This window comes from Anopheles merus, unplaced genomic scaffold (assembly GCF_017562075.2).
Source record: "Anopheles merus strain MAF unplaced genomic scaffold, AmerM5.1 LNR4000009, whole genome shotgun sequence".
Classification (NCBI taxonomy): domain Eukaryota; kingdom Metazoa; phylum Arthropoda; class Insecta; order Diptera; family Culicidae; genus Anopheles; species Anopheles merus.
This window is the reverse complement of record NW_024427589.1, coordinates 24,278-41,690: the sequence shown is the minus strand read 5'-3', so window position 1 is coordinate 41,690 and position 17,413 is coordinate 24,278. Positions and strand designations below refer to the sequence as shown.

General features: G+C 41.9%; 1 protein-coding gene across 2 annotated transcripts; it reads left to right on the top strand.

Moving 5' to 3' along the window:
• Window positions 1–10,991: 10,991 nt before the first annotated feature.
• Window positions 10,992–16,049, top strand: LOC121600870 (pro-resilin-like). Of its 2 annotated transcripts, none has more exons than XM_041929656.1 (3): window positions 10,992–11,182; window positions 14,396–14,803; window positions 15,535–16,049. In XM_041929656.1, exons 1-3 carry the CDS (start codon window positions 11,177–11,179, stop codon window positions 15,664–15,666), a joined length of 546 nt encoding a protein of 181 aa, XP_041785590.1. In that variant the 5' UTR covers window positions 10,992–11,176; the 3' UTR covers window positions 15,667–16,049. The 2 variants fall into 2 exon arrangements, with proteins under 2 accessions (XP_041785590.1, XP_041785589.1); XM_041929655.1 differs by lacking the exon at window positions 10,992–11,182 and adding an exon at window positions 14,240–14,337.
• The last annotated feature ends 1,364 nt before the right edge of the window (window positions 16,050–17,413 follow it).

Here is a 17,413-nt window from a genome sequence, read left to right as displayed (position 1 = left end):
TAAGGGTTGAAAGCTACCTTTCAACGGGGGGCGGCTATGTTGAGTAATGAATTTGTACGGTATAAACATATGACCTTCTGTCACTTGAATTTGTTGCTTGGGAATTGTATTGAGGGGACGAATGAAGGAAACAAGGAATAAAGAATAAGTCTAGCGCAAGCGTTCAATCAGTACAGACGTTCCTCTCTCTACCAGTTGAGAAATTCACTAACTAAAACACCCACCAATAACAATACATAACCGCAATGCACATATAAGTATCAACGCATACACCACAACACCCAATCAGCTGGCGGCGGAAGGCACGGGCTGAAGCTCAAGTAAGGCAAGCCAGGGTGAAGGAGGGAGGGGAGAGGAAGAAGCGGACAAAAAAATGGGCGCCATTTTTTTTTTTAATTTTTTGACCGTTTTTTTTTTGCTCCGCCGCCGCCCGAACTTGGCCCGAACTGCCCGAACTGCGCGACCCAGCGCAGGAATCGCTGAAGTCCAGCGCGTGAGACCAGCCAAAATCTGCGCTGGCCAGCGCAGATTTTGGTACATTTTCTGCGCTGGAAACTGCTCGAATTTGCGCAGCGGGGTGTATCTACGTTTTACAAAACTTTTCTCCTCCGGTCCCGCACAACAAAATCGAGCAGTTTTTGAGCTCGCTTTCTAGCTCGCTTTCCGCCGAAACCGATCGAGAAAGCGAGCAGAAATGTCCGAAGAACCGATCGAAGCTCTTGATCGGTTGAAGCGTTTACGGTATTTCGAGAGAGCGCGCTGTATGTGTTTGTCTCTTTTTGACAAAAAAGCTTCGGTACGCAACCGTGTTGGCGCAAAAATGATGATTGCCGAAAAATAGTTCACACCCATGTTCTCTTTTTCCCCTCCTTCCCCTTTTCTTCATCCTTTCACCACATTTTATCGTTATTGGTTCTTGCTCTCTATCTACATTGAGCGAGTGGCTGACAAGTTTTCGATCGCTTTGCGCAGCGGGGTTTAAGTAAAAAACATGGAAAAATAACGTATTTTCTTGAGCGGCTCCAAATTGTTTGGCAAAATGCTTCGGTCAGCCGTCGCCTGATGCGCTAGGGAAAATCAAAATTACGCTTGCGAGTACGATCAATGTAGCCCGGCCTTATGTGTAGTTAGCATCCATACCACCAGGTGGCGCTACATAAAATAGTGTTTTAGAGGAACTTTGATTAGTTTTATTAATATTGTATGTTTTTTTCTTTTATTTGTTGTTTTTAATAGCATAAACCATTTTAAAATATTCTGTAATGTTCCACAATTAATGAACAAAACATAATAATTTTGAATGAGACAATATTTTCTGCTTTGTATAGGACAACTGTAGATAATTCTCATTACTTTGACTCACAGGTAGTACCAATATTAAAAAAATACATACGTAGCACCAATATTAAAAATAGAATATACATATAAGCTCCTGACGTCTAGTTCTCATTTTTTAAGACATAAACCAAAGGCATTTCAATAGTAAGATAGGGTACATTCCCGCACAACAAAATCGAGCAGTTTTTGAGCTCGCTTTCTAGCTCGCTTTCCGCCGAAACCGATCGAGAAAACGAGCAGAAATGTCCGAAGAACCGATCGAAGCTCTTGATCGGTTGAAGCGTTTACGGTATTTCGAGAGAGCGCGCTGTATGTTTATGTCTCTTTTTGACAAAAAAGCTCCGGTACGCGACCGTGTTGGCGCAAAAATGATAATGGCCGAAAAATAGTTCACATCCACGTTCTCTTTCTTCTCTCTTTTCCCTTTCACCTCGCTTTATCGTTATTGGTTTTTGCTCTCTAGCTACATTGAGCGAGTGGCTGACAAGTTTTCGATCGCTTTGCGCAGCGGGCTAGCTACATTGAGCGAGACACTGAGTTTTCGATCGCTTTGCGCAGCGGGTCGGCCCGCACAACAAAATCGAGCAGTTTTTGAGCTCGCAACCGATCCGATCGAACCGATCGAAGCTCTTGATCGACCCGCTGCGCAAATTCGAGCAGTTTCCAGCGCAGGAAATGTACCAAAATCTGCGCTGCCCGCTGCGCAAAATCGAGCAGTTTCCTGCGCAGGAAATGTACCAAAAGCCTGCGCTGGCCAGCGCAGCCCGCTGTGCAAAGCGACGGAAGAAATCATGGCGTTCTGAGAATTTTATCATGCCTTCCTTTTCTCTCCAACGACAAATTTGTCGAGCAGCTCGTCGAGCTGCCCGTCCCTGGCTCCGCCTCATACCCCTCGCCTGAGCACGCTGCCGAAGGTTTGGATGTGTTGGTGCGTCAGACGGCCAATCGCTGTCAGCCGTCGTCCGTGCTTTTTCCCTCCATAGCGCCATCTCTTTCTCGCGTGTGGTCAATGCTCGCGAGCTGTTGTGGCGCCTAAAAATGCCGTTAACAAACATTGCGGCGATGAAGTTGCATTTTCACAAATCAAACCAAAAAAGCGCAATGAGTTCAATTGCTGCAATATAAAAATGACTAAGGAATCGCTAGCACGATAGAGGGTTTGCTGTGCAACGCGCAGAACCCTAATTCGCATTAACACATTCAGCCCGGCGCTGATTTTCATGAGCTTACCGTTCCCCCGGCATCTAGAACGCAAGCTGATTGTGAAACCGGTATACTGGAAAGTTCACTGGCAGTCCCTGGAGCCTGCCATCGAACTTAACGTGTTAAGCATTAAGCATAACTTTGCTACACTAAGCTTTTTTGCTTTCGTATGGTGTAGATTACACAGATATGCTGAGCCGTCTGCGCAAGGGTGTGAGTGTGCGTGTGTGTGCTAAAACTGTCGCCGAATGTATGCTTTTCCGGAATGTTATGATCCATCGGAAAGGAAGGTGTTCATGAAAGGCGGAAAGACAAATTGAGACCCCTGTAAATGATAACTGATGACCGGGAGGAGGGGGTACTGGCATACAGCTGTTAAGAGATTGAACATTATACTTAAATTGCTGGAGGGGGGGGGGATTGGCGATGGAACCCCTACGATCATCGGTCCCAGGCCCTCTAATTCTTGTCGCCATGGGGGGGGGGGGGCAAATGGTTCTCCTGCCACGGAGCCCCAATGACCATCTTTCCGGGGGCCTTGTCGCTAACACTCTGTCCACTAGTAGACATACGGCATACTACAGACTAGAGATCTTCGGTGACCGCCTAGTCCGCCTACCGTTAGATCCACCGCTGGTTCATGACGGTGTTTTTTTTTTACTGTGGAGGTGCATCCTTCCTCCTGCCTGCAGCGTATGCATCGGGAAGGAGATAATGTGGCAGTATGAAAGTTGCACACTGGATAGGAGCGGGCCCGCAGCACCGCCATCATTCCGCAAATCTGCATGCCCGTAGTGGGTTCTAATCGCGTATGAACCGTCCGTCATAGCAAGGGATTAGTCACCGGCTCCGGCTACGTGGTACTCAAGTCCTGAAAAGGCCGGCATGATCGCGTTGGCTATTACGCCAATAATAATAATAATAATAATAATAAAAAGAACTTAGCATAGCAGTCCACACCCGGGTAAGAGTTTGTCTTGACTTTGTTGCTGCCGGGCTACCGCTGTGACGAGACAAATACACGGAATGCACTCGACCAAAACATGAACCTACCGATCCGAACCCATTCCAAGGCATTGCCGGTCAACCGGCGTCATGATAACTACTCCAAACCAACAAGCCACCAGATTCTGGACGGACAGGTGCAGCACCATACGCGCACCGTATTAAACAAATCCAGAATCCTCTTTTGTATGGATTCAATTCAAAATGTTGTTTCCACTTGCGTCCGCTAGCTGAATTAGAAATAAATGTGCAACATATCACACGCACGTTTGCTTAGATCGTGTGTCTTTTTAATACCCCCAACAGCAGAGCCGATCACAAAGATGCCAATGCCAATGGTTGTGTTGTCTCTCAGGTAGCGAGATCGAAAATGCATGGACTTTGTAGCCGCAGCGGATGAATATGTACCCATAAGAATCAAATAGTTTTGGGGTTTCCAAACGCACGCACACACACAAACACACAAACATGCGCGCGCAAACTCACACACACACACACACACACACGCACACATGCATGAACGCGCGGACGCCAGCACGCACGCACTCACGCACGCACACACACACGCACGCACGCACACACACACACACGCACGCACGCACGCACACATGCACGTACGCGCGCACGCCAGCTCGCACCCACGAAAGCTCGCGCACGAGCACGCGCCCCCGAAGTCGCGCACGCGATCACGCACCCTCCACCAAACCCCCCCCCCCCCCTCCCGCACGAGCGAGTACGGCTACCTTATCGGTAGAACGGCTGGTTCAGCTATCTTGTAGCGCATCCTCATTCAAAGCGCCGGGCGGGTTGGGGGATCGCGACATGATAGAGTGAACGGTCACTTTCCCCGCGCTGTGTGCATGTGTGTGTCAAGACCCGAAAACTTGTGACAAATTTCGGCACATTTAAAATAAAATATTTTTTTGCCACTATATATTGTGCTACATGATGCATAGAAGGTCGTTGAAGCATCAAACATGTTCAAATTAAAAATATATTAGATTAGTGTTAGACGTTCTCCTACGCTTGTTTTAAATAGGCTTCGTCACCCTCGATTGCCACGGGCATCGAATGGTCTCATCAGCAGCGGCACGAAATAAAATAAACCATCAATACACCGATAACACTTTGAATCCCAATCCAGCTTCTCCCACAGCGTCTCAAGGTCATACACAAATTAATAAATGCTATCACCCACCAATAACAACAATACACAACCGCAATGCACATATATGAATCAACGCATACACCACAAACACCCAATCAGCTGGCGGCGGAAGGCACGGGCAGAAGCGCAAGTAAGGCAAGGCAGGGTGAGGGAGGGAGAAGAAGCGGACGAAAAAATGGGCGCCAATATTTTTTAAATTTTTTGACCGTTTTTTTTTGCTCCGCCGCCATAAATAGTTCGTCCATTTCGCCAACAGATGGCGCTAAACTTGCTCGACCCAGCGCAGGAATCACTGAAGTCCAGCGCGGGAGACCAGCCAAGATCTGCGCTGGCCAGCGCAGATTTTGGTACATTTCCTGCGCTGGAAACTGCTCGAATTTGCGCAGCGGGAGATTTTGACTGGGCTCCCGCGCTGGACTTCAGCGATTCCTGCGCTGGGTCGAGCAAGTTTAGCGCCATCTGTTGGCGAAATGGACGAACTATTTTTGGCGGCGGAGCAAAAAAAACGGTCAAAAAATTTAAAAATATTGGCGCCCATTTTTTCGTCCGCTTCTTCTCCCTCCCCCACCCTGCCCTGCCTTACTTGCGCTTCTGCCCGTGCCTTCCGCCGCCAGCTGATTGGCTGTTGCGGTGTATTCGTTGATACTCATATGTGCATTGCGGTTGTGTATTGTTGTTATTGGTGGGTGTTAGCATTTATTAATTTGTGTATGACCTTGAGGCGCTGTGGGAGAAGCTGGATTGGGATTCAAAGTGTTATCGGTGTATTGATGGTTTATTTTATTTCGCGCCGCTGCTGATGAGACCATTCGATGCCCGTGGCAATCGAGGATGAAGAAGCCTATTTAAAACAAGCGTAGGAGAACGTCTAACACTAATCTAATATTTTTTAATTTGAACATGTTTGATGCTTCAACGATCTTCTATGCATCATGTAGCACAGTGTATAGTGGTTATAATTTTTTTTTTAATTTGCCGAAATCTGTCTCGAGTTTTTGGGTCTCGACACACACACGCACACAGCGCGGGGAAAGTGACCGTTCACTCTATCATGCCGCGATCCCCCACCCCGCCCGGCGCTTTGGATGAGGATGCGATACAAGAAAGCTGAACCAGCCGTTCTACCGATACGGTAGCCGTAATCGATCATGCGGGGGGTGGGGGGGGGGGTGGTCTGGCGGGGGGGGGGGAGTGCGTGCTTGCGTTCGCGTTTTCGTGGGTGCGTGTTTGCGTTTGCGCTTTCGCGGGTGCCTACCCGCGTACACGCGTACGTGCTTGTGTGCGTGTGTGTGTGCGTGCGTGTGGAAACCCCAAAACTATTTGATTCTGATGCGTACATTTTCATCCGCTGCGACTACAAAGTCCATGCATTTTCGATCTCGCTACCTGAGAGACAACACAACCATTGGCATTGGCATCTTTGCGATCGGCTCTGCTGTTGGGGGTGTTAAAAAGGCACACGATCGAAGCAAACGTGCATGTGATATGTAGCACATTTCTTTCGCGCATATGGTGCTGCACCTGTCCGTCCAGAATCTGGCGGCTTGTTGGTTTGGAGAAGTTATCATGACGCCGATTGACCGGCATTGCCTTGGAATGGGTTCGGATCGGTAGGTTCATGTTTTAGTCGAGTGAATTCCGTGTATTTGTCGCGCCACAGCGGTAGACCCGGCAGCACCAAAGTCAAAACAAAAACCTTCCCCGAGTGTGGACTGCTATGCTAAGTTCTTTTTCTTCTTCTTATTATTATTATTATTGACGTAATAGTCTACGCGATCTTGCCGGCCTTTTCAGGACTTGAGTACCACGTAGCCGGATAGTCAGCCCTTGCTACGGCGGACGGTTCATACGCGGTTAGAACACACGACGGGCATGCAGATGTGAGGAATGACGGCGGTGCCGCGGAACCGCTCCTATCCAGCGGGTAACTTGCATACTGCCACACTGTCTCCTGCTCGATGCATACGCTGCAGGCAGGAGGAAGGATGCACCTCCACAACAAAAAAACACCGTCATGAACCATCGGCGGATCTAACGGTAGACGGACTAGGCGGTCGCCGAATATCGCTAGTCTGTAGTATGCCGTATGTCTACAAGGGGACAGAGTATTAGCGACAAGGGCCGCCGGAAAGATGGTCGTTGGGGCCCCGTCGCTGGAGAACCTTCTGCACTCCCCCCCCCCCCCACCGGCAACAATTTTAGGACATGTGACCGATGATCTTAGGGGTTCCATCGCCAATCCCCGCCCCCCATCCCGCCGGCAATTTAAGTATAATGTTAAATATCATAACAGCTGTATGCCAGTACCCCCTCCTCCCGGTCATCAGCTACCATTTACAGGGGCCTCAACTCGTCTTTCCGCCTAGGGCACCCCCGATTCCCCCACTCCGCCACTGTCATGAACACCTTCCTTCGATCGATCATAACATTCCGGAAGAAAACACATTTGCGAATTAGGGTTCTGCGCATTGCACAGCAAACCCTCTATCGTGCTAGCGATTCCTTAGTCATTTTTATATTGCAGTGTTTGAACTCATTGCGATTTTTTGGTTTGATTTGTGAAAATGTAACTTCATCGCCGCAATGTTTGTTAACGGCATTTTTAGGCGCCACAACACCCCGCTGTGCAAAGCGACGGAACCCGCACAACAAAATCGAGCAGTTTTTGAGCTCGCTTTCTAGCTCGTTTTCCGCCGAAACCGATCGAGAAAACGAGCAGAAATGTCCGAAGAACCGATCGAAGCTCTTGATCTATCGAAGCGTTTACGGTCGTTCGAGAGAACGCGCAGTATGTGTTTATCTCTTTCTGACAAAAAAGCTCCGGTACATGACCGTGATGGCGCAAAAATGATAGTGGCCGAAAAATAGTTCACACCCACGTTCTCTTTCTCCCCTCCTTCCCCTCTTCTCCATCTTTTCACCTTGCTTTATCAATATTGGTTCTTGCTCTCTAGCTACATTGAGCGAGAGGTTGAGAATTTTTCGATCGCTTTGCGCAGCGGGATGTGTTTGCTTCTATCTGACAGAAAAACTCCGGTACGCGACCGTGTTGGCGCAAAAATGATGATTGCCGAAAAATAGTTCACACCCACGTTCTCTTTCTCCCCTCCTTCCCCTTTTCTTCATCCTTTCACCACGTTTTATCGTTATTGGGTTTTGCTCTCTATCTACATTGAGTGAGTGGCTGACAAGTTTTCGATCGCTTTGCGCAGCGGGTATGTGTTTATCTCTTTCTGACAAAAAAAGCTCCGGTACACGACCGTGATGGCGCAAAAATGATAGTGGCCGAAAAATAGTTCACACCCACGTTCTCTTTCTCCCCTCCTTCCCCTCTTCCCCATCTTTTCACCTCGCTTTATCATTATTGGCTCTTGCTCTCTAGTTACATTGAATGAGAGGTTGAGAAATTTTCGATCGCTTTGCGCAGCGGGGTGTTTACATGATTTCAGCCTCCAAATGTCAAACTCCATACAAAAAGCTGACTAGAATCGTGAAGGGCCCCAATATTGGGTGTTCGTTGTTGATGGCAATATTCTTGTTTTCAACAAATATTCGTGATTTTACCTGTTCTTGGCGGATAATTACCTAGCATTAGTATTTTACAATCGAAATGCCATCGGCAAAGAAAGAAAACTTTAAACGTAAAAAAACATTTACTGTGATCTATCTTTCAGGAATCCATTGGTAGCGGCACACGATTCGATCTTAGTGGAACACGATTCTACCGTAGTGGAACGCGATTCAGCTGTACTGGCACGCGATTTAACCGCAAATGCATGCTTTCGATAGTAGTGACATTCGATTTGAAACAGGCGGTTTACGATTCGATGCAAACATCACGAGATTCGAAAGTAGCTAGAAAGAGGTGTATATTCAATTACACTGCCCTGGGGCCATCTACTCTGGAACATGGGGGAAACATGAACAAAAATGGTCTGGCCTCACAGTGTTAATGATGTTCATACTGTTTTCCCTCCTGAGTGTTACCTCTGTTACGCAGACGACCTAAAATTCTTTCTCCCTGTATCGTCTCCTGGTGATTGTGCTTTCCTACAAAACATTTTTATCGTTTTTCCTGTTTGTGTGCTCGTAATTCCCTCACTCTATGCCCGGATAAGTGTAACGTCATTTCGTTTAGTCTTTCGCAGTGATCAATCATGTACTCGTACATTTCTAATTCTGTTCATGTCAATCATGTTTGTTTCATAAAAAAATCCCGGTATCTGGCTTGACAAAGCCCTCACCTTTAGCCACACATTTACAGACGTTTACGTGACGTTTACAGACGTGGTTCCAGATTATTATTATTTTCAACAGGTATGGCTAGAATAAGATTTAAACATATTTTTGATCAAAAACCTTGAATTAAATCTTCGAAATGTATGCCCGTAACGAATTTGAGCTGCCGCAAATGTATTTTCAAAGCCAAGTGGTCCGCGATCCTTAAAAGGTTAGAGAGCACTGTTATTAAGAGAATTGCAAGCGATTTCTTCGATCCATTGTGCGTGAATTCTCTATTCTGTTCTTCGGTCGGATCAATTTGGGAATACTGCTCCGTAATCTTGTACCCTACAGCTCAGATCAACGTTGAACGTATCAGACAGAATCAGCGATCGTTCACCAGGTTTACATATGCCAAATCCTGGGTGGATTATCCTCCTATACTATGAGTTTGATTACAACCTTCCGTTATCCCCTTTCCGTTCCCGAGACAGAGCCCTCCATAATCCCATTATGCCTTTTTTTAAGAATTTGTTTGATAGGTATGTATATGAGTGAAATATTTGTATACCCAACAGATAGACAAATAAAAGTATGAATGAATGAATTAATAGAAAAATTGCAGCGAACTGCAGTCTGAACTCACCTGTTGATCTTCGATTCCCTGCCAACTATTGAATAGGTACGTTCTCATAAGACATATCTTTCTTCGCGAAACTAAAAATAAGTGTCAAAAAAGATTTGCCAATATTTTTGAGTTCACAAACTACGAATCTACGCTGGATACAATTTTCGTAATTTAATCAAATCAATCGTAAAACACGGGTTTTTGGTCTAAGAAATGAACAATATACAATCGTTATACCACTTCGGGTTGGGGAACGATAAAAAATATGTAAAAACACCAAAAATTTAAAACATAAAATATTTTTGTTATCCATCCAGCGATGTATAGCTAAGAATAATCAAAAAAAAGTTTTCCAAAGAATGTTTTGTGTTTGATAGATAAGTTCTAGCAGAATATGCCGTGTGTGAAAGGGGCTAATATGTGCTTTTTAGTTGGCACAATTTTTCATACTAAAACAAATATCTCAGCCATCAGGTTTATGTGACTTTTTTGAAAGCCCGATTTAAAAAAACAAACGCTTACTTTATTCAATAGTAGTGTAATAAGTAGTGTGTCACTTTAACGGATTAAACTCGTTATGAGAGTTTCCGCTGTACTAATAAAAACTTGCCTGAACTTTGGTTTCAGTTACCATACATATGCAATAAATGTATAAAAATCGCAAAAACTATAATTTTCCTAATTTTGTCGATGTAAAGAAAAAGATATTTAAAATGGTTTGTAGTAATTTTAGAATTTTGTACGCATAATGTCAGGACATTGACAAATATATGTGAACATTGAGAATGCCCTTTGTTTAGCTATTCGCTATCTTTTAATTTGATGAATGTTATAAATTGTACAGTTCTGGTCTTGTTATGGGTTACAAATTAACATTTATGTTGAACTCGTCTGGTTGTACACCTCTTTTTTTCCTTTCTCGCACGACACGTGCATGTTATGACTACCACTCGTGAAGTGCTCCCTTCTTTTCAGAGAGTGGTCTGATGAGCACTCCATTCTCTTTTGATCTTCTTCAATCTTCACGTCCATCGATCGCATCTGGGACCATTCTCTAGTTTTTATACATTTGTTTAATAGTTCATGTAGGCTTTTTGCTTCTTTAAAAAGTGAGATGCTTGCGTTTTGTGATGGCCATGTTCATTCATTCATGCCCTCCTACTCATCCTTTTAATATGGGTACAGATTTGGAAGTCTACCTCGGTACACTTCTAGACGGTGTGAAAATGCTTGATGTCTGTAGTAACTACGTTCAAACCTGGCTGTCTCAGCACCAAAAAGAGATAGCATTTGAAAAGAAGGTTCATTTATTTAGTAAACTTGAATGGACTGAAAGTACAGACAGCTCGCAGTTAGCGATGCTTCACCCAAAACGCGTATATATAACGCAGCCATGATTGTATCAAACCATAAACAAATTAACCGTCATCAAGAGTACAAAGTCTAGCGCAGCTCAAACAGAACAGTTACATTGTTTGTGTGTTTTATTTTATCTAGCTATTCTTGAATTAGGAAGCAACAGTGTACTTGAACGTGGAGTGTTTAAACAGAAATAAGACAGTGTTATAGAACCAGATTTTAAAGAGTTTAATTTTTCTTCGCCAAGGTAAAAAATGAAGGTATGCGTTAAAATGATGAAAACACTGTAAATGAAGAGTATTACATAAAAACTGAAGAACTTTCCTTGTGGTGATCTATGTTATATTTAAATGTTTATAATTTCGATTAAAACACTCGATTAATTTTAATGTTTACAAACGTGTCATTAAAGTCCGTTCGCATTCACGTGATTCAACGGATTTTATGATCAAAAGTGTTATGAACTTTTCAAATAAGTATTAAACTCAAAAGAGAATTTCTGTGTCAATTATAGAAGGGTGCAATGTATGCTTCAATACAACATTATGCATTATTTTGCTTTTACAATCTTGAGAATATTCTACTGTAAACGGTTTTAAAGTGAACTTTGAGCATACGTGACTTTGTTATGTTTTTCAAAAGAACCGTACAAGAATTGAAATAAAAACACAGGGTTTGTAGTATCATATGCTGTAATCATTTCTAGCGTTTAAGATTTTTGTGCCCTTTTTTATATGTAGGTTTGTCGTGCAATGTTATACATTATTTAAATGTTTGGTTATTTATTTTTGTATTTTTTATAAGTTTTTATAAGCAGTTGGTTGATTAATGGACAAAGTGAAGTTTAATTAACCGTTTCAAACGCATCCAATTCATTGCTGGTCAACTTATGAGGCCCGTTTTAGGAGCAAGCCCCGTATATACAGGACAGACTATCCCGCTATGTGTGAATCCACAATTCACAGATAACAATGGCACCCCTAAACCACCCAATGATGTTGCAAAAATCGGAAGATATCTGATAAAAACTAAAAAAAAATTAACCCTTCGACAGTATCGCGATTTTTAGCAAATGCACAAACCTGTAATGAAATGATGGCAAAAAATAAAAAAAATGAAATAATTTTGGCCCATTCATCTAATCACTACACAGTGGAAGCAGCCAATGTAAATTCTTCTTCTTTTGGCTCAACAACCGTTGCCGGTCAAGGCCTGCCTGTACCACACACACTACTTGTGGGTTTGGCTTTCAGTGACTTATTGATCTCTCCATAGCAGGATAGTCAGTCCTACGTATGGAAGCACGGTCCATTTGGGGCTTGAACCCATGACGGGCATGTTGTTAAGTCGTACGAGTTGACGACTGTACTACGAGACCGGCAATGTAAATACCGGGATAATAATATGTTGTTAGTAAACATGAATATTTTCTATTGCAAAAGTATATTATACTGTATTTTGGCATGAACATTTTTTTTTTATTCAGGAGTAAAGGTCGAAAAAGGTTGTATAGCTAAAATTGAACAATATTAAAATTTGACATTATTAGTTGCATTTCAATTGTTTAACGCTTTTGTCACAGTTTCCTTGTGCTGGTACAGTAAATTAACTGTCCTATACGTACATTACGATATAAATGTAAAGCATCATTCATTTGAAAATAATTATAAGAGAGTGAATTTAAATTAGTTTTTGCAAGGTCTTACAACATGTTGATAACAATATTTCTCTAAAGTTGGTATCAACCAAAATCATGAGTAATATCAAAACACAAAAAAAAAATTGTTGCATCACTATAAATTAGAATTAAGTTATTAGAATGAAAGCGGCTAAACTAGTATTTTACGGTATATTCGTGTCACGGTTCGGTCGTGCTTTAAATATTACTTGCGTATATATGATTGTTTTAATATTTACGTCTATGAAAAGGTTTAGAAACAATGTTAACATTCCAGCTGTGATTTTTACTATATACTTAAAATCTTGTTCTTGAAAATTTTCTTAAATGCATTTAAACCGTCGAATAAATATGATTGCAGTTCTAAAACCATATAATTCAAAGCCTGCTATTTAAATTAACTTTATACTTTATTATCCCTTCCGATATAATACTATTAGAAGAATTAATATGGCTCTTACATACCGTTTATTAAAAATATTTATGTGACTTTGAATTTGCGAAAAGTGCATCTTGATTTTTGCACACAAACTTTATAATAAGACATTCTACAATGTGTACCACTACGGAAAACATGAATATACTAAACTCCATGATTTTCACCATGACATTTTAAATATTTTTAATTTTCTTGTTCTGGTTAATGCCATAACTCTCTTAACAGTTAAGGTATTTTCTACATAAAGCGTTCGCTTTAAAGGTTATTAAATAACTATTCTAAAACACTGTTAATCCTCAAAACTAAAGCATTACTATTTGAAATATTGTAGTTGAAAGATGCATTTTTATTTTATCTAAATTTGAACGATTTGAAACATTATTCATGTTTGAAAATTTATTCCTTGCGATACACGGGGTTAGCAGTCTAATTTTTAGCCTTTTCTTATGTAATAGTATCTACTTAAAACAAACATACTCTTGGCAATTAAATTTAAAAAAAAAAAACAACATTTTTCATTCCGGTCTACTTCCATTGTGCCTAACACAAAAGATTTTGTGAAAAATGTGTCATTATCGTTTTTTATACCTCCGTCCCTCTCACCCCCCACGACGATTGAATCAAAACGGAGAACAAAAGCACAGCCTGAGTCTCACTCCGGCAAAACACTGAATGGATTAAAATATTGTTTTTTATTTCTCTTCATCCCGCAAAATAAATTCGAGCATTCTGCGAGCTCGTATGAGGCCTCCCGTGTAACATTGCGAGGGTTGCGAGTAGTATCATCTGCTCGAAATCTTAAGGTATTTTAAATTATCTTTATTTTTTATTCATAAATTATTTTTCTGAGGTGTTATTCGTCGGAAAAATTTTTTTTCTAAATTTTGGATTTTTGCAAAACAAAATGTCAAAATTTAGCTGTTTGGTATGCTACAAATTGCACTGTTATACCTTCTCTCGTGGTGTTATAATTCACAAAATCACAACATATCTTGCTAACAACTTCAAACGGTCGTTACTCCGTCATTTTTTGTCGCAATTTCTTCCATTCACTTTTTTTGTACAAAAGTATGTCTGTATGACGTTGGTTCATATAAAAAATTGTGTATACAAACACTGTTAATACATGCAGGAAAAAAACTGTTTCTGACAACAACAGCCTGAGCGGTCAAGCGAGACGTCAATTCACGCGGTGAAGGTGACTTGGTCACCATTCAGTTGCATTACATCTTTTGGAATCATAACTTCTTATGAAGCTGCACGCTGCTGTTGTTACGGCTGCTACGCTTGTTTCACTAGTTTGTTTCTAGTTTGTTCATGGTTGGGAATAATTATTTCATTTTATTTTAATTACAGATTTACGTTGCTGCTATTACAATCGCTTTGATTGCTCTTGCCGCTACCGAACCACCAGCTCCACGTAACGGTTTCACTTCTTCATCGAGTAACTATCTACCTCCCAACCAATCATTCAATGGGAATAATGGTTACAACTATAACTCAAACGACAATGGTTACAACTACCCCTCCTCGTCAAATGGGGAAAATTATCCAGCAACATCGCAGCAGTACGGACCGCCTTTGGGAAATGACGGGAACGGCGGATACAACTACGAAGATGCTAACTCACAACCTGCCAAATACTCATTCGAGTACAACGTACAAGACTTTATCTCCGGTAACGACTTTGGACACATGGAATCCCGTGATGGTGACCGAACCGTTGGACGCTACTTTGTTCTTCTTCCCGACGGTCGCAAGCAAGTAAGTGAAATTTTAATGATTTATTTATTTATTTATTTCAAACAATATCTGCATGGCTTTTTGTGTGGCCTCTGCAACTTAAAAACTATCCTATACTATAAATCCTAACAATAAATAACTATTCTATCAAGCGCTAGCTTCAAGATGATTAAAGAGTCAATAGAGCGATTTAAATCAAAATACGCATATGATAGGTTGAAACTTCGAGATATGGACCAATACAGGGTTTTCCAGGAGTTCTCATAGCTGTGGGACACTTTATTGACTGCTTCTTACGTGAAATGAACTAAATGTAATGGGAATTGGACTCTATAGCACCCTTGTTGGACAAATCCAATAGGAATTTCCAATAAGAGCTGTCCAAAAAAGGTGCCATAGAGTCCAATTTCCATCATATGAAGTTCATTTCGCATAAGAAAGAGTCAAGGAAGTGTCTCACAACTATGAGAACCCCTGGAAAACCCTGTAAGGACTAAGCACTAGGCAAAAGGCCGCGTGGGGCCCCAAAAAAAGGAACCCAACCTCGCTCATAAGTAAATTTGCTTCTCATTCCTTCTTTATTTTATTGAACCTCACAGTCGAATCTGCATTGTGACATGTTTCATTGCTTGATTATAACATGATTTTATGGCTTGGAAAGAAAAATATATTTAAAACGGAGTATAAATACAACAAAAGAAAAAACTCGATAATCCACAGACTAAAATAATTTCTTTTTATATAATTTCAAGGTTGTGAACTATGAAGCCGACCAAAATGGATACCGGCCAACAATCACGTATGAGGATATCGGTACTGGAAACGGAGCTAATTCAAATAACGGAGCATATGAAGGGAATGGACAGTTCAATGGCTATCAGTAACCTTTTGAGCTAATTCAAATAACGGATCATATGAAGGGAACAAACAGTTCAATAGCTTTTAGGAGCCTTGGACCGATTGCAATGACACTGATCCATTAGATATTGAAGATATTTCATGAAAACGCTTGCAACGCACTGTAGCTATACGAATTTACCAGATGGATTAAACACTTGTCAAAATATTGTACTTCCCATTTCACGTTGCATTAGTAATGGAGACTCCAGTCATCATTCTAGCAATAGCCTCCATTTAATAACAAACATACACAGTGTGTGTAATCCATACAAGCACAAATCTACGATCTGACGCTTCGAATACTTATAACACATTTTTGATCAAAGCCAAATTTGATCTAGCAGCAGATAGGGCAGTAGATGAATCACAAAAAATATGCGAACCACCACAAGAAGCGGAATTACACTAAGAACGGAACAAAAAGGATCCTAAGGGAAAATTCAAGAACAAAAAAATGTTTGAGTGAATGTTGAAAACACTGTAATAACCCTTGGTAACAGATAATACTTTTCACGACATTTTGAACATATATTGCAAAATGACATAATTCAATCCACAACAGAATCCATACAGGTCATAAGATAAGTCAAGGTTAAGATTATTTCTTTTATGTACATTTTAATTACGGTTGCTTTTGTAGAAATGCCTCTTCTGTTTTAGGATTGACACGGTTATGCACATATTAAGATAATATAATGTAATTACTTTATATGAGTAGAAAATTCTATGGAAAATAAATTTTCTCAGAAATCTGCGTAATATCAAGAATGATTGAAAATTAATAATTTAACTTGTATAAATTACTTGAACAAAGTGTCGGATCTAGGGTATTGGGAGGTCTAAAAAACGGAAAAATTGTAGGTTCCTTGTAGGTTTCAGCGAGGACGAGGGGGCGGGGGGAGGGGAAGTAAGGTGGGATGGTGGTAGTGGATATGTAACCGCTGTGGTAGTCGAATGATAATGGCCTTAAAATATTTCACACCCACTCTCCCCTTCTTCCCCTCTTCCGCATCCTTTCACCTCGCTTTATCATTATTGGTTCTTGCTCTCATGCTACATTGCGCGAAAGGCTGAGAAGTTTTCGATAGCTTTGCGCAGCGGGGAGGATTTCAAAGCCTGCATCTAGCATCGCTTTGCATTTACTCAAATCATTCCTCCCTACATTCTTTTTGTCACACGCGTCACAACAGAAAACGATGTTAGTCGATTCATTAAATATACGCGCAGCCACTTTACTAACTTTCGTAAAATCAGCGTGAAAGCCTTGGTCGCAACCCACACACACACCAACGGACAGTCACCGGCAAGTATGTGTCCGAAGCACTTTACGCACTCCATGACATGTACCTTTCCTTACCCGCAGCGCAAAGCGATCGAAAACTTGTCAGCCACTCACTCCATGTAGATAGAGAGCAAAAACCAATAACGATAAAACGTGGTGAAAGGATGAAGAAAAGGGGAAGGAGGGGAGAAAGAGAACGTGGGTGTGAACTATTTTTCGGCAATCATCATTTTTGCGCCAACACGGTCGCGTACCGGAGCTTTTTTGTCAAAAAGAGACAAACACATACAGCGCGCTCTCTCGAAATACCGTAAACGCTTCAACCGATCAAGAGCTTCGATCGGTTCTTCGGACATTTCTGCTCGCTTTCTCGATCGGTTTCGGCGGAAAGCGAGCTAGAAACCCGCTAAGCAAATTCGAGCAGTTTCCAGCGCAGGAAATGTACCAAA